The sequence below is a fragment of the Hoplias malabaricus genome, chromosome 4 (assembly GCF_029633855.1).
Source record: "Hoplias malabaricus isolate fHopMal1 chromosome 4, fHopMal1.hap1, whole genome shotgun sequence".
NCBI classification, from domain to species: Eukaryota; Metazoa; Chordata; class Actinopteri; order Characiformes; family Erythrinidae; genus Hoplias; species Hoplias malabaricus.
The window spans coordinates 17,460,213-17,486,097 of record NC_089803.1 but is presented as its reverse complement, the minus strand read 5'-3'; the positions used below and the strand labels follow the sequence as shown (position 1 = coordinate 17,486,097).

The following is a 25,885-nucleotide window of genomic DNA, read 5'->3' as shown; positions in this document are numbered from 1 at the left end:
AAGTTACATAGTGCAGTTTCTGCAGAGCTGAGCTGAGTAGCAATGTCAGAGGCTCTATTCTCTCTATTTCAGGTCGGTGGTGCATCGCAATTATTTTAAAGCTGTAATTTTACGGTAAAAATATTATATAGTGTTCCTTTAATCTACGAGTGTGTTTGGACTGACAGTGTAGGACAGTGGCAGTGTGTTATCTGAGGCCTGTTGCTGAGTGGAGCAGGGCAGTGGGGTTTATCCGCTCAGGATTAAGGGTATATCCGCAGCCCTGGTGTGATTTTTTTTTTCCACTTACTGTAATTTCAAAACTATAAATACACCTCGCTGATAAGTGACGTGAAGTCAGTTGCTGATATAGGATGAAGGATCACAAACAGCACTTCCAACTCATCCCAAAGGTATTGGATGAGCTCCATCACTTCAGATGCTTACAGTTCAATACTAAGGGGCTTTATACACCTCTGTCTGACACTTGGCATTGGGCATGGTCATCTTACCACACCTACACTCCGCATCTGTGGCCCCTGATTCAGCACAGGCCTTTACTAAGAACCTCCATTACAGACACAGACTCCAAGGATGCTTCTGTCTGTTTGAGCAGAAAAGGATGAGCCCCCCCTGTGAGTTTTGGTTCCTCCCAAGTGTGGCTTTGTGACACCAAGAGGTTGTAAAAAGCCCTGTACAAATAAATGTGACTTGCCTCATGTGGCTAATGATCTGTGTCCAATAATTATGAAGGGTGTCTACAAACTTTGGGACGTGCAGTGAGTGCTGACAGGTTAGGGCAGTCTGCCGAGTCGTTTTTGAGAAAAGCAGAACCAGCTCAAACTCGGCCAAAAACCGACGAGGCATCGACTCTAATCTGAAAAGTTCTCTGGCAGTTGTCTCTGGCAATGACAAAGGCTTGGGTTTTCAGGATCTCTCTCTCTTTCTCACACACACAGCCTTGTATCCATGATTTGTGGGGACATTACATAGCATTCCATTCACTTAGTTGAAATTGTCTATTAACTTCTCCACAAGTTCTATTACTTTAACCCTAACCCTAACCTTGACCCAACCTTAAAACACGTCCTCATCTTAAAATGTAATTATTACATTGTGGGGACCAGCATGGAAGACAGGTCCCCACAATGTGTGTGTGTAAACAGGGTTTGCTCCCCATCAGAATATTATTTGTGGTATATGTATATATAAATACACACAACACCCCCCCCCCCCCCCCCCCCCCCCACACACACACACACACATACACCAAGGACATCTTAACTGTAACCCTAAAGTTAACCCTAACATGAACCCAACTTTAAAACATGTCTTCACTTTAAAATGTAAGTATTACATTGTGGGGAACTGCAGGGTCACAATATCAGTGTGTAAACAGGCTTTAGTCCCCACAAGGATACACACACACACACACACAAAGACATATGGGGGATGCAAAGCCAGTGTTTAATCTTCCTGTATGAAAACAATTTGTTTTCTGCTGCTCTCCAGCACAGCCACTGACTATTGGTCGCGCAGTTAAAAAAAAGTGGGGAGTGAAAAAAATGAGAAAGAAAAACAGAATAAAGAGCAGATGAGGGATGAGAGCAGCACAGCTGCAGTGACACAGTTTGTGTGTAATAGGATTTCTCTCTCTCTCTCTCTCTGTCCCTCTTTAGTCACGTGAGAGGACATGGAAAGTAGGATTTTGGAGCCATCAGACTAAGCCAGACCAAAACAACCCCCAACAACCCTCTGTTTTAACCCCTGTCCCCCTGTATCTCTCTGAGACTGATCCCACCCAGGGTGTCACCTACATCCCCACGACATCCTCCACTAATCCCCGTACAGCACCTGCAGCAGCACACAGTGCTAAAAGCTTCCACCGATGGAAATGGACCTGCGTGACCAGCACACTAACCTTAATCTGATCGTTAACGGTCATTAGTAAATTAATTCTCTGCTTCTCTCTCGTCCTAATGTGAGGAACTGTTTCAGGTCGTCACTTCCCGTCATTTCCACAGCTCTCACACCATCCATCCACTCTGGACTGGATTTTAAAGCCAGATTCTACCAGGGATTTGCAAAACAGCGGTCCACTTAAGTACACCTGCATTGTTGTCTTGGTTTTAGTTTCAGTCCTGTGCCGCAATTTGCAACAAAAAACAAGGAGGTTTACCTTTAATTGTGCTCAATAACTCCTAAAATAATTCTCTTTTGAGTACAGGTACCAGCTGTGCCAGTACAGGGCTTTCACCTCCATCAACATCCAAGGCTGAAGTGGCCTTCAGCTAGGCACCTAACTCCTTGCTATTCCCAGGTGCTGCCTGCCACTCTGGGTGTGTGTGTGTGTGTGTGTGAGTGTGTGTGTGTACTCATGGACTTCATGCTACATTCCATGTACCTCAGACGTCGGACACGAACTAAACTTGTTCCAGTTAAACGTCCAGAAAACCTTATGCTTTAGGTTCTCATTTTTAGCTTGTTCCCGATTAGCACTGTTAGCGATACCAGTTAAAAACAGGGCCTCGTGATATTTTATGAATCCAATCACCATGGAAACACATCCACATTTAACAGATGGACAGTTACTCTGTGTAACCCTGATTTAACGAGACACCAGCAAATAGAAGCTCTACTCATCCGTATGATACTACTGCTTTTACACACTGCTGATGCACAGTCAGCCATCTTGGAATTCTGAACTTGGCGTTGGTGAGGATGTCCCGAATTTCCAAGTAGGAAATGAGACTTGTGCGGGTGCTCCGTTTCAGATTTTCTACTTGGAAATGGGGAATTCAGACATTAGAGTTCAAAAGGAACGCAGCATCAGTGCTTGTGTTCAAATATTGCTCACTACTGTGTGTGTATGTGATGGGCTCACTGCAGAGTTTCAGAAAGTATCACTGCTTTTTCTTCCTCTCTCTGGTCACAGGTATCAGTCCCGGTTCCAGCTGTGATAAAGTGGAAGCTGGAGTGTAAGTATAAGGTAATATGTATGACATAAACAGTACCTGCATGCATATGCTTAATGACCTCTGTGCTACATCTGTGCTGCATCGCAGCATTTTCAGTTTAAATGCTATGTAAAATCATGCTGTGTACAGTAACAGAGCAAGACCAGCATCCTGGGCTTTGGATTGACTTTCAAGTGCCCAAAGTCTATAAATACAGAACCGAGTCCGAAGTAATCTCATGCTTTCATGCAGGCCTTAAAAAGGAGAAACCGTCACTGATATCTCAGCATCTGATCTCCCTTCTCTGTAGGTTTTCTACAGAGGTTCACCTCTATGCCTCCTCTGATCACTCCCAGTGTTTCTCAGAGGTCTCAAATACCACGTATCTCCAAACAGCTTGGGAGTATCGCTACAGACGCTTCAACCAATGTGAAGACTGGGCTCTTTTTTCATGCTTCCTCAAGCTGATATGAGATCTTCTACTAAACTTCATGCTACCTCATGTTAGCTTCATGCATTGTGGCTACAGATTAATGTGTTCTTCATTTGTTCTCCCTGCTCTTCCAGATGAGCTTCATAGAAACGGTTCCCTTGTCAGCACAGGTCCGAAACCGTAAGTCCCACCTTAAGAGGGTCTAATGCATTCGCACTGAAGATCTGAGCATCTCTAACACGCTGAGAGTCCAACGCCAAATCTCTGAAGGATGTTCATATGAGCTTCATGGTGAACCTGCTGGTCTCCATGCTGGTTCCTCCTCCACTGGAGGATGTCCCGGTGCTGCGAGGAACAAAGTCGATGGTGGCTGTGTGTTTGATCTGTCCTTTGCCCTGGCTCCAGAAAAACATAAACACAAAGCAAATTGCTACAGAGCTCAGGAACGACAAAAAGCCCATCGTCACAGCAATCACGAGCGTCTTCACGTCAAAAGGAAATGGCTGAGGACCCTGAGAGCCATTGACAGGCATCTGTGTGGATGCAAGGTTCCAACCTTCCAGGAAGAAGTAGGCGGAGCGGTTTCGGGAAGAAGAGGCGGGGAAGCCGCGGACCCTCAGACTGACCGATATACTGTCATTTCCCGCTGCGTTGGAGGCGAAGCAGCGGTAGTAGCCACTGTCCTGGACTTGGGCGTAACGAACCTCTAGAGTGCCATTCGGCAGGACGCGGATTCGTCCCGTGTTGGAAATGAGGGTTCGCTGGGGGGTCACCCAGATGACAGAGGGATGTGGGTCTCCGTCCACTTGGCAGAAGAACAGGACTGTGTGACCCTCGTCTGTGCGTACCTCCTGGGGCTTGCGGTTCAGAATGCGAGCCTGCCTGCAGGTGAACAACCCCGGAAGCTCTGCCTCAGTGAAATCCTGGAACTTTCTGCCCTGCACCTGCACAGGTGAGGAGCAGCTGGGCGGCCGTCCATCAAAATCCAGCCTCAGGCGGCGGCGAAGGACCCACAGCATCCTGCAGTCACAAGCCAATGGGTTCCCGTCCAGTCTGAGAACCTCCAGGGTGCCCACCGAGTGGAAAACCATCTCCTCCAGGGTTGAGAGGCGGTTGGAAGACACGTTGAGCAGGCGGAAGTAGACAAGGCCACGGAAAGCGCCCGGCTCTATCCTCAGCAGACCCCCACCAACCAAGTGGAGCTCCTGGAGTCTCAGAAGGTCCCCCAGCAGGTTTGACTGGACAGAGGTGATAGGGTTATAGGACAGGTCCAGGTAGCGCAGGTAGACCAGGTGGTGCAGGGGAGCGTAGGGGACAGAGCTCAGGTTGCAGTAGCTGAGAGTCAGGGACGTGAGGTTGAGGCCTATCAGGCTGTTAGCAGCTACTGAGTCCAGCCCGGGAGAGTGGGATATGGTCAGCTCTCTGAGCCGAATCAACCGCCTGAAAGAGTTGTTGGGCAGTGTGGTGAAGCCGACCCGGCAGAACCTACGAAGGAGAAACATAGTGGCTCAGGCATGCTGGTATGGTTGTAAACTAGAGCTGTCAGAATCAACACATTAACATGCAGGAATTTAATACGTTAGTTTTAACCCTAGCTAATCAATAATTGCAAAACAATTTGGCCCAAAACTTCCTTCCAAAAGTCACTCTTTTTATAGAACCTAGTGATGTATTAGCTTAGTTCAGATTTAAACACAGCGTCGCTAAGCTTGAGTTCAGATTGTAGACTACATTTTATTTTTGCTGATATATGTATAAAATATCGTAACTACCTCTCACCATTACCCTTCCTCCTCTCTCTCTCTGGAACCTGGAACATTGAGGTGTTTACTGTTTGTGACTGAGCTGCACTGTAGCGTTAATTTTCCATATTAAAGCTTGTGATGCTCTCCCTGAGATATTATAATAAATCAAAAATAGTGGTTTCCTCTCGCCAGTTTGTGATTGATATCCCACTACACATGTATCTCCCTCCCAAAACAACACTTTAAATATACTGCTGTGATTACATTCTTTAATCAATAGACACTACTAATATAAATATAATTCCATTACGTTGAACTTACACATATTCATATATTTCACATTTAAATACCCATTAATAAATGCTTTAGTCTTAAGAAGGGACAATGTGATAAATCATAGTAAATTTTGCAATTTTTTTTAATCAATATACAACCCAAACATAAACTTAGGACGCATTGATTTAGAATTTTTAAGATTTAGAAACACTGGAGTGGCCGATACCAATATTAATAACCGATAATTTTATCTTTTAGTAATTAAAGCCAATTCACGTTGGATTAAAGCAAAACTAATTTTTTTTTTTCGTGGGTTGTCCGAGGACAGGCCTTTTCTTCAATATTTCTACAGTTCTGTACTTTTTAATGTCATCTTTTAAGTTTATTAGGTGTAGTGTGTTTATATTTTTACCAAAGATTTACTGCTGGTTCCGCATCAATGGTTTCTAGAGGGGCGCCAATTACTGCAGCGCCGGGCTTGTTTTGGAGAGTGGCTCAGGGCGAGCGAGCGAGGGAGGGAGAGTGTTTGAGTGAGTGTCTGTAACCGTTTATCACCGTGTTTCAGACGCTGAATGACTGTATATATGTTTTCATGTTTTTTATATACGGAGGGCTCCTGCACTGAGGTGGTTGGAAGTATGTTTCTGTTGTTTAACTTGCTCTGTGTGTGTGTGTGTGTTTAAACAGCTATCTGTGTGTGCATATACTGAGCGCTGCTGATACTTTAAATTAGATTTCTCCACAAAGAAATTGAATCCCAGAAACAGTTCCCTGTAGAAACTGTGAAAACCGTCCACACGGCAGAGATAGTGTATTTACAGGCGTCAGTGCATATCCGCAAGCACAAAAACTGCTCCAATTAATTGGTTGTAATATCGGCCTAGATTCCAATATCGGACCGATAACAATAACTAAAAAAATACACATATCTGCAAATAATATATAGGCTGCTGATATGCTGTGCATCACTAATAAAGAGTTTTGCATGGGCTGCCTACACTCCTGTGTGCTATGATCTGTAAACTGAAATGTCTAAAAGATACATGTGATACTTCTAGATTACAACTTGTACCTGAGACTTTACTGAAATCTCCTATTAATTAATTAACTGAGGGGATCACGTTTTTGATTTCACTTCACTATGGACCTGAAAATGAAGATGAATATTGTTCTAACCTCAGTTGTGACAATCCGGTGAGCTGCGACAGAGCCTCGCTGGGGACAGATGTGAGGTTACATCTGTCCAGATGGAGCTCCTGGAGGTTGACGAGGCCATTGAAGGCCCGATTGGAAATGAAGACCAGGTCGTTCTCACTGGCTTCCAGCTTGTGCAGAGAAGTCATCTCGCGGAAAGTGAAGTCCAGGAAGACGAGGAGCTCGTTCTCGCTGATGTCCAGCAGCTGGAGACCCGAGAGCCCTGAGAACGCGCCGACTGGGATGATCTTGAGACGGTTCCTGGTCAAGCGCAGCGTCAGCAGATTCTGGAGCCCAAGGAAGGCTTCCACCTCGATCATCGTCAGCATGTTCTCACTCAGGTCCAGCTCTCGCAGCTGCCCCAAGCCGGAGAACTGCCGCCGGCCGAGCGTTTTCAGGCGATTACCGGCCAGGCTGAGGCGCTGGGTGTTGCCATGGATACCCTCAGGCACGGAGGTCAGGTGCCGCGAAGAGCAGTTGACCATGAGAAGCTTGTGTACACACTCACAGCGCTGAGGGCAAGGCCAGGGAGGATCACCTGCAGCAGCCACGCTCACGATACACAGGAGCATCACCCACCAGTACACCCTCCAATCAGCCAACTCCACACACATCTGTCCTGCCTACAACACAAGAGACGCGAGAAAGGGAAATAGTGGTTTAAAAAACAACAGAGTGAGGAAATCAGTGATTGTCGAGGGTAAATAAGGAGACTGTTTGCAGCGTCCTTCCTCTCTCTTTTAACTCAAATTATTTATAATTTAATTACTTTATAGTTATTTTTCATTAAAATTTAGAGTTCACTGAGACCATCTTTTCCATTTACTTTTTAGTATTTTTTGTTACAATGGTTTACAGTGGCTTACCCGAGACTCTGGGTAGTCAGCAAAGTCAGTGACCGTAAGTAAGGTCAGCTAAGGTTTATATATTTAAAAAGGTCATACGTAATATTACAATTACGCAAGTAACATAAGAAACCCCGCCTCTCCCTTTAATCTCTCATTTGCCCTATCACAGAGCTCACATTTCCATTTCTACAGGGGTGAAATCATGAGCAGGAATGGTCCATTCGGCCTAAGGCTAATACTTCGCTGGCTAGTCATGACCTAAGTGCATCATCTTTAACAGCAGCGGTGCTTGGTAACCTGAGAGATGAGTCAGACCCAGACAATCAAGTGACTACATCATGCTTTCCTTTTTCGTTGAGTGGCTACAGTAGACGTATATGTTAGCCTTCGTGCTCATCTTACAATGAAAAACACTGCACTGCACATGCCTAGAGCTGATAATGTAAACTGACCACGTAATTAACTTCTAGGACACCACTCCTGACGCACTGTGTCCAAATGTATTAAAGATTCCTGAGACTGATGCCTCGAGTCACTCCAGGCTGGACGGCCAACACAACACAACTCTGCTGGCACTTTCTGGCATTATTTTCAACATACAACACTCTATGTGAATAGTCATTACTGTATGACCGACTGTGCCCTATGGAGGATGTAGTGAGACATGGAAACCTCTCTCACTGATAGCTCTCACATTCAGACTAGGAGAACTACTTTATTATACTTTAAGCCAAAGCAGAGAAATAGCAGATGGTCGCAATAAACAGGGGGGAAAGTCTGAGACCAGATAATATGTGGCTTTTGACTGTAGACTCTTACACATTAAAACAAAACACAAGTGAAGACGGAAGAGCAGAAAAACGCATTCGAATCTGACGTGCTACCAGCTTTCCATTAGAGTCTATAACGAAAATGCTAATGTGGCTAACCGACTTAAACTTTTTAACATTATACTACATAGGAGGTGGGTGTCTGCGCTGAGCGCTATAAGCACAGGTGGTAAAGCTGTGTATGTGTGACCGTCCTTCCCATTTGTTTACATTAGTGCTGCGCTGCACCAACATGGCGCTCACACCAAAAACATTTTGTCACTGCAACCCATGAACCGTACACCTGAGCACTTAGCATTCTCCTCCTAATGTGTTTTTATTGTACAGGCAGTAGTTGGTAAAGTAAATCAACATGGGTCCACATGATCAACATGATTGGAAAGACTCTAATGAGAGGACAGGTCAATTCTAAAGCGTCTGCACTCTACATAAGGTGGAGCACAAAATGAGAAAAGCTCATTTTATGAAAAAAATAGCTCTAAATTCAGATCCTACAGATCTGAGAGTGTGTGTGTGAAAGGCTGCCATTTTTCCTCAGCAGCCTTCATCCAGCCAGTGACCGAGGATTAACCTCCAAGCTGAAGATTAACATTTGTATCTTTGACCCGATTGTGTGAAAGAGGGAATAGGAAGTTTCTGCTTTACGACTGAGGATTAGGAAGAGACTGTGAGTCCAAAAGACTGCTTTAATTGCTGCGCTTTTAAATACCAAATGACTGTAGTGATGTTTGGCTGCCCTTTTGCCTCATTCAGAAAGCAGTCTGCGAGAATTTGATGGGCATGTAAGTCCGTGTTGATTTTGTTAACAAAACCTATGATGAATAATAGTCTTTGTTGACACGTTTTTTCAGATCTTTACCGTTGTCAGGGCAACGAGAGGAGTTGACTCACAAAGAATCGATTCTTTGAGCGCCTGGGTGTCGCTCTTAACAATTGTTGGCCAATGATTCATAGAGTTGAAACCCTAGGAGTCGACCCAGTCTCGATTTGCAGTGCAATTGAACTTAAAACGTCAGTCATCAGTCATCGTCTATAACCCCTTATCCATGAGGTCAAAGTGGGTCCAGAGTTTACCCAGAATAGGCAGGTGCAGGGCTGGAACACACCCTGCAGGGGGTGCCAGTCCATCGCAGGGAGACACACACTCACACTTACAGACACTTTTGAGTCATCAATCCACCTACCAACGTGTGTTTTTGGACCGTGGGAAGAAACCAGAGCTTTGTGAGAGTGACACTACCTGCGTGCCACCGCTGCTTAAAATGTATAGAGTGAATTTTGTTTGAAAGGTTTATGACCAGACCGTTTATGTTGTGAATGCAAAACATCATCAAAAGTATGTTTTCAAAAGATTTACCTTATTACTCTTTGCAACTGATATTTCAAATTTGTTTGCATTTTGCCAGGCTTTGCTTTCATTATTTTTGTTTTTATTTTATTTTTCTGTTAAGCTTTTTTCTTCTGAAATCTATCCCTACTTCTGCTTTATTTTGTTGCTTCTGACTTTTGGAACGCTACTGACAGGTGGGAGGGCCTTAGAAGAAATGAGAAAATGGCCATATTCCTTCCATAATTTTGGTTGTTAATGTGTTTTCAAATGAAAAGTTTTAAAGCTATTGTTTACTAGAAATTTAGTAATAAATAGTACCTCTAAAATAATAAAATATTATATATACATGACTAAATTATTATTTTAATGTTTTAAAACTTGACTGAAATTTAGACCAAAAATAACAATAAATGACTAAAAAGAGCCCAATACTTAAACACATTTTAGTTAAAATTCAAAGACTAAAACCTCAAAATCAGCTGCTAAAATGAACACTGACCTGTCCCAGGAGGTGCTTCACATCAAAGAAATCCCATAAGTAATTATTATCTCAGTGTTATTTAAACTCCATACACTAACAGCCATTGTGCATTAAACTATTCAAAATAAACTGCATGATCTCTGTAGAGGACCAATTCAGTTTTTCAATTGTAACATATAAGATGTCTCCAGATTTTGGTACGAGACTGTAAATGGAGGCCAAGTGCCATTTGGCATTATACAAAGCGTTCAAAACCAGACACAGATCAGAGATTAGACTCAATGAAATCACGAGTACACGGCAATCTCAATTAGACTAATGTCCACAATGATTTTACAGAGTTCTGAGTCTAAACTGACCTCAGCTCTTTAATTCTGCTCTACAGACATTTCACAGCCGTCCACATGACTGTGTTACCAGGTCAGAGATGGGAGTGTTGGGCTTCACACAGCACGGACAGTGTTATGAACATAAATTAATCCACTATATGCACTGTAAACAACTCATGACTTAGACCTCTGACCTAACACTCACATTAAACCCACAGGACAGATGTTCCAGCTGCTAATGACCATGGTAGCGGAGCTCTAAACCTGGTATTCAGGATTAGGAGGTGATAAAGTCTATGTGTATTGTTTAAGTAGTTAAATATTACTGAAGGCCCACAGATTTTCTGTCCTGATACCACACTCTTCATGGTTTTGAGTGCGGCTAAGTCAATCAGATTTTAGGACCAGTAGTATCTGTTTTATAAGATGGATTTTTCACATTGTGAAGGCGTTAGAAATTCATGTGTACATCTATAAAAAGTAAACTAGATTTCATGTAAATTGTAGGAAACCAAGGAGTTAACAAATTCATGTTGAAACCAGACTGGGCAGAGGCAACTGGGGTGTAAGAGGAAATGTCAGTCATGAAAATAGATGAGGATATTGCTTCAGTCCTGCTCCATAGTAATATTGGCTTATTTTTGCTGTTTCAGATTATTTAGGTAGGAACCTGCTCTAAATTCAGGAGATGGCTAATTGCTTGAAAGTAAACGCAGAGCAAAAGTGCTACAAACAACTCAAGTTACAAATAAGGTCTGTATTAATTCAAACGATTTTTAAAAAATGGCAGAAAAGTTACATTTTATACAAAGAGTAGTTGCTTTTCCTCCTCAAACGTACCATTCCACCTTAACAGACGCAGAGCTTCTGAACGTAAACAAACCAGAGAGAGCTGCAGTTTCCCACAATGGTAGACGTCCCCTTTAAATCCTAATTTAAAACACAGTTCCATCAGCAGTGCACCTTCCACTTCTCCAGCGTCATGACAAATTTTTATTTTCAAAATTCTGAACGTTTCTGTTTTATATTTTCAAATTTAAAAGAAAACACATCCCCGCTTTACAGCCTTTTGGACTCCACTGTCTTTGCAGGTGGAGCATGGACTGGTCCATGTCTTTGCAGGTGGAGCATGGACTGGTCCATATTCTCTGCATTAGAGTACCAGAAAGCCTGAGTTACCCAAGGACATCTGGTGACTAGCTCATTTTGGAAATAACAGAGCATCTGGGTCCATCTGAGTAGAAGTGTAATTCTAGATGTACTAACCCTCTAAAAGTAGGTTGTGCAATTACAAATACATAGCGTAGTAAATCAACAGCGATATGTCTAAATGTCTAAGAGCTTCTAAACCAACCTCCAGCAGTAAGGCTTTGTTTATAAACTACAGATTCTACTCTAATCATCTTAGAACATACGGCTGCTTACCTCTTTGTTGACTGGCTGGTGTGAGTGGGGTTTAGCCAAAGACATGGCATTGTGAAGTTGTAGCTGTAGATGTTATGTTACATTATGTAGTATTATGTAATATTTCTGGATCAACCCCTACGCCATGAGACATATACAATCATGTCACTGCTGTGATTGCTTCACCTGGACATATTCTAATCCACTCCCAGCTGCCCAGACACAGTGTCATTATCATTGGACATGATTGGTTATGACCTGAACATATAACAGCTGCAAGGGTCTATTTTTACAACCAGTTTGCGCATTTCAGTAACGTCAACATCAACATCGGTTTAGGGTTCGAACTCTAAACCACAGAGATTTACACGTTTAATAAAAGTACAAATCACCTCTCAGTGAAGATCATCTTAGAGAGCAGGCTCGTGAATTCACAGGTACATCCACGAGGGGCGAACCATATTTAATACACTTTGTAGGAATCCTGAGCATGTTTTTTCTAGTCAATAAATTATGTAATCATGGTGAGACCAGGCGATAAGGGGTTTACGGCAGTGACTGAGGTTTAGTTGTAGTAAATTTCCACTGTTTCCATGACAACGACTTAGCAACAGCTACACAAACATTCACTGAAAGTCACCTCTGCAGATTTTTAAAAAACAAAATGGAGAATAATGGAGAAAACAAGAACCGAAAACCAAACTGGACTGAGGAGGAAAAGTGTTTTCTCTTTTTCTTAAGATGGAGCATTTTTTTTTTTTTTTTTAATGTGGCAGACAAAATATATTGGTAGTCTTTATTAGGGTTATTTAAAGTGGTCATTTATTTAATGGAAAGGTCATTTATTAAACTGGAAATAATGACCACTTCAAATAAACCTTAAAACCTTAATAAGACTTCCAATATATTCACCTTAAAAGACCTTTATTTCTTGCCATGTTATTTGTTTTTTCCCTGCAGTTACTGTTGGATTGAATTTGCTCTTTAAAATTTCCTTTTATTGTATTCTTTCAAGAGAATACACTTTTCCTCCTCAGGCCATATTGGTTTTCGTAATGAATATACACAACTCTAAACTAAACAATTATTATAACCCAGACAGTGAGCATATATCGTCCACTGTCATAAAAAGGCTGGCACACCACTGACTGTAGACCACTGCTGGTCCTCCATCGGACCACTCAGATTACTGTCCTGTACAGGATATAACTCATTTATAATCTCCTCAAACAGATTTTACATTCACAGAGACTTTTATTCTGGAAAACACACTAATACAAATATTACCAACAACTCTGAGAGATATAATAATGAGTATAAGCCTGATATAAAATGATTAAACGATACAAATGTAGACACTGTGCTGGATTTAAATTATTTACTAATCTTATTAATAAAGAGTAACAAATAAGAACCTAATGAAGGGGAAAAAAAGGTAAATTGGACTGTGAATGGAAAAGTGCTAAAATGTAGCATTTTGTGTAAAATTCTGTTTAATCAGCAGTGGTCCGCCCAGAAAACGCTGTGTAAAACACTAGTGGACCTCCAACTGTGACCTCAGTGGGTCAACAGTGGTCCACCATCTCCTCGCTCTCAGGTAGAATATGGTACAATAATGTTCCCTAACTAAAGGTATTAAATACGAAGCCTTGAGGGTACTACCACAAAGTCTGCAAAAGGTACCACCTCAGTGACAGTTTTTCTGAGGGTGTACTGAATGGAGCTTCATCACATAAGAGGTCTCACTTTCACTACTCCACAGCACTGGTCATTATGAACTTAGGCTAATGTGCATCTGCTCCCCATACTCTATTGATCATGCTTTATTGTGGAGATTTAACAGGCCACGTACCAATTAACGTAGCTCAGGTCCCTTATTTGATCGGACGTACAGTGTATTTTGCCTCACACCTTGAACCCACTTTTGAAAAGAAAGGCATTCTGGAGATTAGTCACTACACCCTCATTCTTTCTCCAGGTTGTACATCTTCCTCCATTATCTCAGAACAACCTACGGCTCTCTTCGTCATTCTGGACCTAAAGCTTGCTGCGTATGATTTAAAAATGCTTGGCTAGCACAGAATGAGGTTACTATGATCATTTCACTTTTCAGGTTTTTATCCAAAAAGAAGGTAGGGGAGGAGATGAGCCGTGTGGAGGACAAAGTGAATCTTGTGGGCACCCCCCAGGGCCCCTGATGTTTATCTCCTCACAGAGAGAGTGGAGCATTCTCCCCCCGCTCCAAACCCTGTCATTAAATCAGAAACGAGAGTGGAATTTCCATGACTCTAGATGAAAGAAAACACTACTTCGGTTTAAAGGTTTGAAAGAATTGTTGTAAAAGTGCTGTAAAAAAATTCGGAAAATATTTCTTCACCATTTTCTTGCTCACTGCTGTGTTTGTGCACTGGAAAAAGGTCCATTGATTGTACACAGCCCTGGCTCAGTAAATTGGGAAAGAATAATGACTTGATTCATGAACTAGCTCAAAAGCACACCCTCCCTTCTCTCTCTCTCTCGCATGGCCAAGAAACACCATCTGGAGGTGTTTGGACAGTGGAGAGAATGCTTTCCAAAATTAAGAGATGAAGATATTGCTTTATTCCTTTCTCCATAGGTTGGTAATATTGACATATTTGTGCTGTTACTGTTACATTGCTGGAACGGACTCCAAATTCTGGAGACCGCTAACTGAATTTAATGAAATACATACAGAGTATGCTACACAATTATACAACTGGAGTGTCAAATGAGATTCTGTGGTAATTCAATTAAAACCTACAAGTTAAACTTCAACCACGAACCAGCTACAGCCAGCTTCTTTCTCAAATATACAATTCCAACTTAAAAATGCACCAAGCTACATTACTTAAGGTGGAACTGAGTCCAAATCAGGGAGAACGCTAACAGCATGAAAGCAAATACAGGCTGAAAGTGCTACAAAACTAAACAAACTCAAGTTACAAATGAGTTTCTGTGGTAATTCAAAAACATAGAGAAGTTAAACTTAAGCCACGTACAAACAACAGTCTGCTTCTTACTTACAAACATACCATTCCACCTTAAAATGTGCTGTGCTTCTGAATGAACACAAATACAAAGGGGAGCTTGTTTTGCTGTGAGAACCTGTGTCAGTCTAATTAAAGCCTATGTTTGGGTGCTCTCCTCCGGCACGTTGAGCTGCCTAGTGACGCTACATTAGCTGCAGTGCAAAAAGAGGCTATAGCTAGCTAGTTTCTGCCAGGAGAAACAGTGATGGTGGCACTGTGTGGGATGGGAACATAAGCTAAAAGCTAATGGGGTGGAACTGGAAATGACCAAATCAGGCATAAAACAGAAGACAAAAATATATTAAAAATGAAAAAATTAAGAGCCCATTTTGACCAAATGCCAAAATATTGGACAGAAACTTAAGCTAATGTTGTTTCTGAGAGAGATCCAGTCTTAAATGTCCATTGCGATAGTTTTTTCAATAGTTCCTCATGAGAATTTCAGTCTTCAGCTCCTATCTCACATTTCCTCACGCTGCTAACACCCAGGGCCCTTTCTCCTTCGCTGACTCATGAGAGATTTACAGAGAAAGATGGAGTAAATAATAAATGACTCTGGATGATCCTGTGGCGATATTTGTTTGGAGAGACTTGTTAGATGGAGTCCCAGTGGCAGGCTGAACTTCATCGTGCTGAGGAGAGCTTTTAGTGGAGGGCCACTCAGGGACTCCTGCATATCTCTGAGCGATCCGAAAGTACATAGAGGTCTGAAACTATCTTCAACATTTTTACAAACTCTCAGGGAGAAATAATTTAACACCGAGATTAAAAAAGCAACAGTTTCTGCTTTTTTGGCCTGCTCTCAACCCGCCTGTCACTTCTATTTTCATATTTACAGAACATGATCCAACCGCTGGAGACCTGAGAAAAGACCAAGACTTGGTCACAAGTCTGATTCAAGACCAAGACCAAACAGAAAATAAACACCTCTAACATTCATTCATTCATCTTCTTTAACTGCGTCATCCTCGCCGGGCCATGGTATGTCCGAAGCCCACCAGGAATCATTGGGCGGGAATACACCCTGGACAGGACATCACACGCTAACCCAATCAAATCACATTTGTGGACACCTTTACACTCTCACCCATTCACCACACACACCTGTGGTCAATTTCACACAGTCACTTGTAGATAATTTCACACTCTCATACAATCACACACTCATTCACTCACACGTGTGGTCAATTTCCCATACTCACCTAGTCACACACACACACACACTCACCCAGTCACGCCATTAGTATGTGTGTTTGGACTGTGGAAGGGAGGAAACCCTCGTGGACACTGGGAGAACACACCACACTTCTTACGGTGGACAGTGAACTTCTCTATTTTTTTATTTCCTTTCCTCTTCTCCAAAAGATACATGGTGCAGTTTCTGCAGTGCTGAGCCCGGAGCAGAAACAACAGAGATCCTATTCTCCCTGTTACAGGTCAGTGAACAACACAATGATTTTGAAGCTCTAAATTTAAGGTAAAAATACTACCTAGTGTCGCTTTAAACATGGACCAATCAAGGTGCGATTTTACAGTTTTTCTCAATTGTTTACACACAAATACAGGCACTTGAGACACAATGACCACAACACAGGAAACGTCTTCTGCTCACAGTGTATTTGTGAATTCGTGTATACCCCTTCTCCAAGCTGTGGAAGACGCATGTGAAGATATAGCACTTGATGCTAGGCGATATATCCCCTGCTGCTTGGCCAAACATTGTTTGTAATGTGAATGAGGTCCTGTGGCCAGATCGAAACCGAATAGTTATTTATTATTTACTTTAACTGTATACAGTAAATTCTTCTGTTGTTTTGTATACAGACCACTGTATGTGCAACTTTGTGTTTGTTGGGATGTACACTGTGTATATTGTTTTTGTGGGAAAAATAAAATATATTTGTTACCGTGTTTTCAGTGTGTTCTGAGTATAAAAACAATATTTTAAAATATTTTACAACACAATATACAAGGGTTGGACAGTGAAAGTGAAACACCTGGTTTTAGACCACAATAATTTATTAGTACGGTGTAGGGCCTCCTTTTGCGGCCGATACAATGTCAGTTCATCTTGGGAATGACATATACAAGTCCTGCACAATGGTCAGAGGGATTTGAAGCCATTCTTCTTGCAGGATAGTGGCCAGGTCACTACGTGATGCTGGTGGAGGAAAATGTTTCCTGACTCGCTCCTCCAAAACACCCCAAAGTGGCTCAATAATATTTAGATCTGGTGACTGTGCAGGCCATGGGAGATGTTCAACTTCACTTTCATGTTCATCAAACCACTCTTTCACCAGTCTTGCTGTGTGTATTGGTGCGTTGTCGTCCTGATACACGGCACCGCCTTCAGGATACAATGTTTGAACCATTGGATGCACATGGTCTTACTGGTGCAATGTGCAGTTAATGAGGTTTGGCCACCAGGCTGCTCCAGTTTAGCCATGAAACCTCCCACACTACAATGACAGGTGTTTCAGTTTCATTCATCTAACCCCTGTATGTATGTACCGTCTTTAGTTAGTGTAACACTAACCCCAAAAAAGGCCTAAGTCATTATGCTGAATAAGTGTTTTCCATTCATCATAGTGTTTTATGTTGAGCACAAGAGTGTTCAACTGTTTCTTATAAATGTCTATCCATATGATGGTTTGTGTGTGTCATCTGAAAACAAAATGCCATTTTGAGAAGAGATAACTTTGCTTTGAATGTAAAGTTTCGTTTTTCAGGAGATTTGAGGGGTTTTGTCCATTGCGTGTGTGTTTATTGATCTGTGCGTAGAGTTCTCAGAGTATGAGGCATGCTTTCAGAAATATGTGTGTAAACAATCGAGAAAAACTGTAAAGGGTTAAAAGGCTCTGGGTCCTGGGACATTCTTAATGTCCATCTGTGGTCATTCTTCCAAAAAGTTTTGGAGGAAGGAAGGACAATGTGGAGGGTGAACCTCTCTGTGTGAACGTCCGGGACTCCAGCAGACACTTTTGCGTAAGTCGGTGTTGGCAGGGTGGGAGTTATCTAACACACACACACACACACACACACACACACACAAAACAAAAGGTAGAGTATGGCCATCGCAACCAGTGTGTGTATGTGTCTCTAAATTATTAACACTTGCACACAAATATGCTGGACGAGGAACTGATACTGACAGGTTTGAACAGCTGGAGTGTGTGTGTGTGTGTGTGTGTGTGTGTGTGTGTTCTGCATCTTTTATGTGGAGCCAAATGTTCCTGTAATGACAGAAAAGCATGAAAGGCCTGTTGTTGTGTGGACATAGCGATGGTTCCCCTGATGACAAAGTGGTTCTACACAAAAACGCAGCTACGGCTTGAAAGGATTTCTAAGTTAGTTACTGGTTTATGTTAACACAGAAGAATCAGGATACTTAGCTGCACCAGGCAGAGAGAGAGAGAGAGAGAGAGAGAGAGAGAGAGAGAATTACAGTTTGTGGATACTTCTAGCGATGTCTAGAGCAGCACAAAGCCCCCAACTCAGGGTTCAGAAGCAGGGAGCTGTGATCTCTGAAGTGATAGACCTCCATTCAATACCTTAAGGATGAGTTGGAGTGGTGTCTGTGATCCAGAACTAATCATCCAACACCAGTACCTGCTCTCACTGATGTTTATCCTCACAGTTTATCCTCGCAAATCAATATCATGAGTAATTGTACATTTTACCATGATTACGATTAATGAGCGATTATTTTGTTTGTGTATTTTTGACCCTCACAGTTCAGTGACGAGGCTTGTACTGTAAATATGCTCCAGTATTAAATATGGGGTATTTTTTCTAATGTCGCTGGGAGCTTGTTCCTCTCTTGTTTGTTGAGCACTTTTTGTATTTGGTGTGTGATTGTGTTTTGGGTACTAAAATATATTTTTTTCGTCTTAATTATAGTCAGAACACAGCACGTCCAATCCACAGACGCTGTGTTTGTCTTTGGTACGAGCTGCTCGAGTCGTTCGGTCTGCCCCTGCGTTTAGGATGTTTCCATGTGACAGACAGGGGGCAGAATCACGTGACTACAGCTTGGTAGCGTGGTTTTAAATGGACAGTACACAGTGGGGACATAACAGAAAAAAAATAATTGATATAATCGATATAGACAAAATTATGTCGATTAGAACTTCTGAACGTCAGTTTCGATTAATTTTTGATTAATTGCCCGGCCCTAGTCCACAGATTTTATGCAGCCTACAGCATTTTAGGGTGAGTTCAGACTTTTAAGCTTTGGTTCGTTTAAAAACGAACCCTGGCACGATTGTTCTGTTAGGGCATTTTCATACCTGCACTCTGGTACGTTTTCACCCTTGGTGTGACTGTTCTGACCAATAAACAAAGTGAACGTTCTGAGCAATAAGTGAAGAGAACGTTCTGAGCAATAAGTGAAGAGAACGTTCTGAGCAATAAGTGAAGAGAACGTTCTGCGCAGTAAGTGAAGAGAACGTTCTGAGCAATAAGTGAAGAGAACGTTCTGAGCAATAAGTGAAGAGAACGTTCTGAGCAATAAGTGAAGAGAACGTTCTGCGCAATAAGTGAAGAGAACGTTCTGAGCAATAAGTGAAGAGAACGTTCTGCGCAATAAGTGAAGAGAACGTTCTGCGCAATAAGTGAAGAGAACGTTCTGAGCAATAAGTGAAGAGAACGTTCTGAGCAATAAGTGAAGAGAACGTTCTGAGCAATAAGTGAAGAGAACGTTCTGAGCAATAAGTGAAGAGAACGTTCTGAGCAATAAGTGAAGAGAACGTTCTGAGCAATAAGTGAAGAGAACGTTCTGAGCAATAAGTGAAGATAACGTTCTGAGCAATAAGTGAAGAGAACGTTCTGAGCAATAAGTGAAGAGAACGTTCTGCGCAATAAGTGAAGAGAACGTTCTGAGCAATAAGTGAAGAGAACGTTCTGCGCAATAAGTGAAGAGAACGTTCTGAGCAATAAGTGAAGAGAACGTTCTGCGCAATAAGTGAAGATAACGTTCTGAGCAATAAGTGAAGAGAACGTTCTGAGCAATAAGTGAAGAGAACGTTCTGAGCAATAAGTGAAGAGAACGTTCTGAGCAATAAGTGAAGAGAACGTTCTGCGCAATAAGTGAAGAGAACGTTCTGAGCAATAAGTGAAGAGAACGTTCTGCGCAATAAGTGAAGATAACGTTCTGAGCAATAAGTGAAGAGAACGTTCTGAGCAATAAGTGAAGAGAACGTTCTGAGCAATAAGTGAAGAGAACGTTCTGAGCAATAAGTGAAGAGAACGTTCTGCGCAATAAGTGAAGAGAACGTTCTGGGCAATAAGTGAAGAGAACGTTCTGCGCAATAAGTGAACAGAACGTTCTGCGCAATAAGTGAAGATAACGTTCTGAGCAATAAGTGAAGAGAATGTTCTGAGCAATAAGTGAAGAGAACGTTCTGAGCAATAAGTGAAGAGAACGTTCTGCGCAATAAGTGAAGAGAACGTTCTGCGCAATAAGTGAAGAGAACGTTCTGAGCAATAAGTGAAGCGAACGTTCTGAGCAATAAGTGAAGAGAACGTTCTGACCAATAAACGAAGCGAACGTTCTGAGCAATAAGTGAAGAGAACGTTCTGAGCAATAAGTGAAGAGATACTATTGAGCAATAAACAAAGCGAACGTTCTGAGCAATAAGTGAAGAGAACGTTCTGAGCAATAAGTGAAGAGAACGTTCTGAGCAATAAGTGAAGAGAACGTTCTGACCAATAAACGAAGTGAACGTTCTAAGCAATAAGTGAAGAGAACGTTCTGAGCAATAAGTGAAGAGATAGTATTGAGCAATAAACAAAGCGAACGTTCTGAGCAATAAGTGAAGCGAACGTTCTGAGCAATAAGTGAAGAGAACGTTCTGAGCAATAAGTGAAGAGAACGTTCTGAGCAATAAGTGAAGAGAACGTTCTGCGCAATAAGTGAAGAGAACGTTCTGAGCAATAAGTGAAGAGAACGTTCTGCGCAATAAGTGAAGAGAACGTTCTGCGCAATAAGTGAAGAGAACGTTCTGAGCAATAAGTGAAGAGAACGTTCTGAGCAATAAGTGAAGAGAACGTTCTGCGCAATAAGTGAAGAGAACGTTCTGAGCAATAAGTGAAGAGAACGTTCTGAGCAATAAGTGAAGAGAACGTTCTGCGCAATAAGTGAAGAGAACGTTCTGCGCAATAAGTGAAGAGAACGTTCTGAGCAATAAGTGAAGAGAACGTTCTGAGCAATAAGTGAAGAGAACGTTCTGCGCAATAAGTGAAGAGAACGTTCTGAGCAATAAGTGAAGAGAACGTTCTGAGCAATAAGTGAAGAGAACGTTCTGCGCAATAAGTGAAGAGAACGTTCTGCGCAATAAGTGAAGAGAACGTTCTGAGCAATAAGTGAAGAGAACGTTCTGACCAATAAACGAAGCGAACGTTCTGACCAATAAGTGAAGAGAACGTTCTGAGCAATAAACGAAGCGAACGTTCTGAGCAATAAGTGAAGAGAACGTTCTGAGCAATAAACGAAGCGAACGTTCTGAGCAATAAGTGAAGAGAACGTTCTGACCAATAAGTGAAGAGAACGTTCTGACCAATAAACGAAGCGAACGTTCTGAGCAATAAACGAAGCGAACGTTCTGAGCAATAAGTGAAGAGAACGTTCTGACCAATAAACGAAGATAACGTTCTGAGCAATAAGTGAAGAGAACGTTCTGAGCAATAAGTGAAGAGAACGTTCTGCGCAATAAGTGAAGAGAACGTTCTGAGCAATAAGTGAAGAGAATGTTCTGAGCAATAAGTGAAGAGAACGTTCTGAGCAATAAGTGAAGAGAACGTTCTGCGCAATAAGTGAAGAGAACGTTCTGCGCAATAAGTGAAGAGAACGTTCTGAGCAATAAGTGAAGAGAACGTTCTGCGCAATAAGTGAAGAGAACGTTCTGCGCAATAAGTGAAGAGAACGTTCTGAGCAATAAGTGAAGAGAACGTTCTGACCAATAAACGAAGCGAACGTTCTGACCAATAAGTGAAGAGAACGTTCTGAGCAATAAACGAAGCGAACGTTCTGAGCAATAAGTGAAGAGAACGTTCTGAGCAATAAACGAAGCGAACGTTCTGAGCAATAAGTGAAGAGAACGTTCTGAGCAATAAGTGAAGAGAACGTTCTGACCAATAAACGAAGCGAACGTTCTGAGCAATAAACGAAGCGAACGTTCTGACCAATAAGTGAAGAGAACGTTCTGAGCAATAAGTGAAGAGAACGTTCTGCGCAATAAGTGAAGAGAACGTTCTGAGCAATAAGTGAAGAGAACGTTCTGACCAATAAACGAAGCGAACGTTCTGACCAATAAGTGAAGAGAACGTTCTGAGCAATAAACGAAGCGAACGTTCTGAGCAATAAGTGAAGAGAACGTTCTGAGCAATAAACGAAGCGAACGTTCTGAGCAATAAGTGAAGAGAACGTTCTGACCAATAAGTGAAGAGAACGTTCTGACCAATAAACGAAGCGAACGTTCTGAGCAATAAACGAAGCGAACGTTCTGAGCAATAAGTGAAGAGATAGTATTGAGCAATAAACAAAGCGAACGTTCTGAGCAATAAGTGAAGAGAACGTTTTGAGCAATAAGTGAAGAGATAGTATTGAGCAATAAACAAAGCGAACGTTCTGAGCAATAAGTGAAGCGAACATTCTGAACAATAAGTGAAGAGAACGTTCTGAGCAATAAGTGAAGAGAACGTTCTGAGCAATAAGTGAAGAGAACGTTCTGACCAATAAACGAAGCGAACGTTCTGAGCAATAAGTGAAGAGAACGTTCTGAGCAATAAGTGAAGAGAACGTTCTGAACAATAAGTGAAGAGAACGTTCTGAACAATAAGTGAAGAGAACGTTCTGAGCAATAAGTGAAGAGAACGTATTGAGCAATAAACAAAGCGAACGTTCTGAGCAATAAGTGAAGAGAACGTTCTGCGCAATAAGTGAAGAGAACATTCTGAACAATAAGTGAAGAGAACGTTCTGAACAATAAGTGAAGAGAACGTTCTGAGCAATAAGTGAAGAGAACGTATTGAGCAATAAACAAAGCGAACGTTCTGAGCAATAAGTGAAGAGAACGTTCTGCGCAATAAGTGAAGAGAACAAACATTCTGACCAATAAAAGAAGCGAACGTTCTGAGCAATAAACGAAGCGAACGTTCTGAGCAATAAGTGAAGAGAACGTTCTAACCAATAAATGAAGCGAACGTTCTGACCAATAAGTGAAGAGTAAGTTTTGACCAATAAAAGGTCAGATCACGTTCTCACCAGGAACAAACCACATCAGTGTTCATTTGAGACCAGACCAAGACGCATCTGTGTGCAACTGCATCTTTCACTCCTGCCCAAATTAATCGCATCTAGGGTGAAAAGGAATCTGGACCACTCCCACTGCATGATATTCACTTCTAAACCACATTTGTCACAGATAGCCTTGGGAGGTTTAAGTCAGACTCTCCTTCCAGTTACCTGAGGTAAAACAAGGTAAACATGGGGTCTCCATGGTAACCACCACGGGTAAGTGGGAAGTGGTTTCATTTACTCAGTTACATTTCCTTGAGCACAGCTTGGATGGACTGGGGTTCTGAGAAATACACTTTTACTGCTACGGGTTTTACATTTGTGAGGAAGACAGTCACTTACACACTCCCCTACTCATACTCACATCTGTGGACAGTTTCAAACACTCACCCAGTCACTCACAACTGTAGCCAATCCACCTTTCATTGTGTGTGTTTGGACTGTGGGAGGAAACCGGAGCACTCGGAGGAAACCCACGTAAATCCACAGGTAAAACAAATCCGGATCGGCACGGACAGGGACCCGAGGGAAGGACTAATCCCACAACCCCAGGACCCTGGCGCTGTGTGACAGCGACACCACCTTCAGTGCCACTGTGCCGCCCAATCCTAAACATGATTAATCCTAATTGTAAGCCTGATTCCGATTGAGACTGAACTTCATTCTGTTCTGTGGGTTCAGCCCCAGTTCCTTTGGCTCCCACTTCTCACTTTGGGGCTTCCTTACAGTGGGGTCAGATCTGAGTAAGAGATGTCGTCTGCTGAGCTCGTGAATAATGGAGAAAAGTCGCTAACGCACCTCATCTCATGCTAAACACAGCACAAACGGCTCATGCTTCCATTTTTGTCCTATTATTTATCCATACAGCACTATGTAAATGACACCGTTTAGCTCCACTGTGCAATAACACTTTAGTTTATTCTCTGTGCTCTTTCTGGAAGTCCTTCTCTTCTTTGGTTCCAGCTGGGAATGTTTTCTAGTTTGCGAGCCAATTACTGCTGCTGGAAACATGCCGAACGGTTCCAAATTAGGTTCATCAACATGAACCGAACCAAACCCATGTTGGTAGAAAAAGGCTAACACTCGTCTCCTTGCGCTAGCCCCCCACCCCACACCCCCCGGGACACAGAGGAGTTCCTGTAACTTGGGAAATTATAGGTGGAAACCTCCGGCGAGGCCCTTAAATGAGGGAGTGCCTCACGCCCTGTGGAACCTGATTATGAAATCTCAATGGACCATTATTATTTCATTCTTAAAATGGCTTACACTCACCTATTTCTCCTGCTTCCAACATTAACTGACTGGTCACTTGCTGCCCGATGCGCCACCCCTCGACAGGAGTGGTTTTAATCTTGTGGCAGATCTGGGTATTTATAACTTTACACCAACAACCGTATCACAAACCCACAGCACGTAGAGTCTCAGAGGTCTGTCTTTGTATCCCTTACCATTTACTAGCTTCCAGAGGTGGACGTCTGGTTCCATTCACCTCCAGTGTGAGGAGGGGTTGTGACTCACCCCGGAGCACCCGCAGTGGCTCTGAGGGGTATTCCACAAAAGAGGATCTCTGAGTTTAGCCCAACGTCAAACCAGTTTAATAGGAACAGAGCTGAGGAAGAGTCCTTATGGACAGTCCTCAAATGTGGGCTCAAATTTTCCGCCTCTGAACACTGTAACTCTGTGGAGACTTGCTGTAAACTCGGCGTTTTCAGAAATAAACACTTTTCTTACCGACTCTCAGCCTCCGCGGTCTGAATCCCGCCTCTCTCCAAAACACCGGCACATCGCTCTCTTCCCCTCTCTCCTTCTTCTTCCCCCTTTCCTTTTATTCTTCTCTATTTGTTTTCTTTCTTTCCACTTCTTTCTCTTGTTTATTCCTTCGCTCTCACACAGAGCAGTGTACACTCAAACCCTCACACACTCAGTGCTCTACTCTAACTGCTGCTCTCCAAACAAGTGCGCGCGTCCGCTGAAGGAGGGGGAGGGGGAGGAGGAGGACGTGGAGACGGCGCACGCGCATGCGCACGAGGCTGCGTGGATTTGCGCCATTTTCTAATTTATTTATTTACGTCCCTAATAAACAGGGGCCGTGGATTCGTGCCAAGGCCCAGAGCCGCCAAATCAGAGGAATTATGTACAACAAAAATAATAACAATAAAATAATAAAAATGGAAAACAGCAAAAAGTAAAAATACACTAAAATACAATGAGAGAGAAATGCACCTTAGTGGTCAGTGAGTGTAGCAGGCTGCGGTTTGGGGAGGGAGTTAGAAACTGTCAAGATGATGGACAAAAACGGAGAGAGATTAGTCTCAAAATACTTTACAAATGCGTAAATGTCACAGATATGTTTCACTGTTCACAAATGAACACATCACACTCTGTGTCTCACAGTCTGTGGTTTGTACAAATACAGTTACATACGTGTTTTTGGTTTTCATAGATATATCATCATTTTATGCGGAAAATAAACACATTTGTTTAAATTTGCTTTTCATATATTTGTAAAGTCGAAGTCTCGAATTTAACATTTTTATTTAACATAGTATTTGTAAATGGTAGAATCTGCGTTTGTGGATCTAGTCACTCGTGTGTTTTCCGTGACGTGCATTTGTTCATTTCCTCTCGCGGGATTTTGAATTTTGAGAATTTCTTTCGCATTTCACCCGCTCCAAACACAAATGCAGCATGATCCACAAATGTGGCCAGCAGGCGAACAAGCCACCGCTAGGT

At 42.4% G+C, this 25,885-nt stretch overlaps 1 protein-coding gene across 2 annotated transcripts; it reads right to left on the bottom strand.

Annotated features, from left to right (window-relative positions):
- Window positions 1–1,785: 1,785 nt before the first annotated feature.
- Window positions 1,786–25,007, bottom strand: lingo4a (leucine rich repeat and Ig domain containing 4a). 2 transcript variants are annotated; one of them, XM_066669158.1, is made up of 4 exons: window positions 24,884–24,914; window positions 24,601–24,691; window positions 6,567–7,207; window positions 1,786–4,854 (listed from the first exon to the last, which is right to left on the bottom strand). In XM_066669158.1, exons 2-4 carry the CDS (start codon window positions 24,601–24,603, stop codon window positions 3,645–3,647), a joined length of 1,854 nt encoding a protein of 617 aa, XP_066525255.1. In that variant the 5' UTR covers window positions 24,604–24,691; window positions 24,884–24,914; the 3' UTR covers window positions 1,786–3,644. The 2 variants fall into 2 exon arrangements, with proteins under 2 accessions (XP_066525255.1, XP_066525256.1); XM_066669159.1 differs by lacking the exon at window positions 24,601–24,691 and having other exon boundaries at window positions 24,884–25,007.
- Window positions 25,008–25,885: the final 878 nt, after the last annotated feature.

Excerpts from the sequence above, each read along its gene's own strand:
- lingo4a (XM_066669158.1), bottom strand. Across the intron at positions 4,855-6,566 it reads ACCGGATTGTCACAACTGAG|GTTCTGCCGGGTCGGCTTCA; the intron begins GTTAGAACAATA and ends TCTCCTTCGTAG.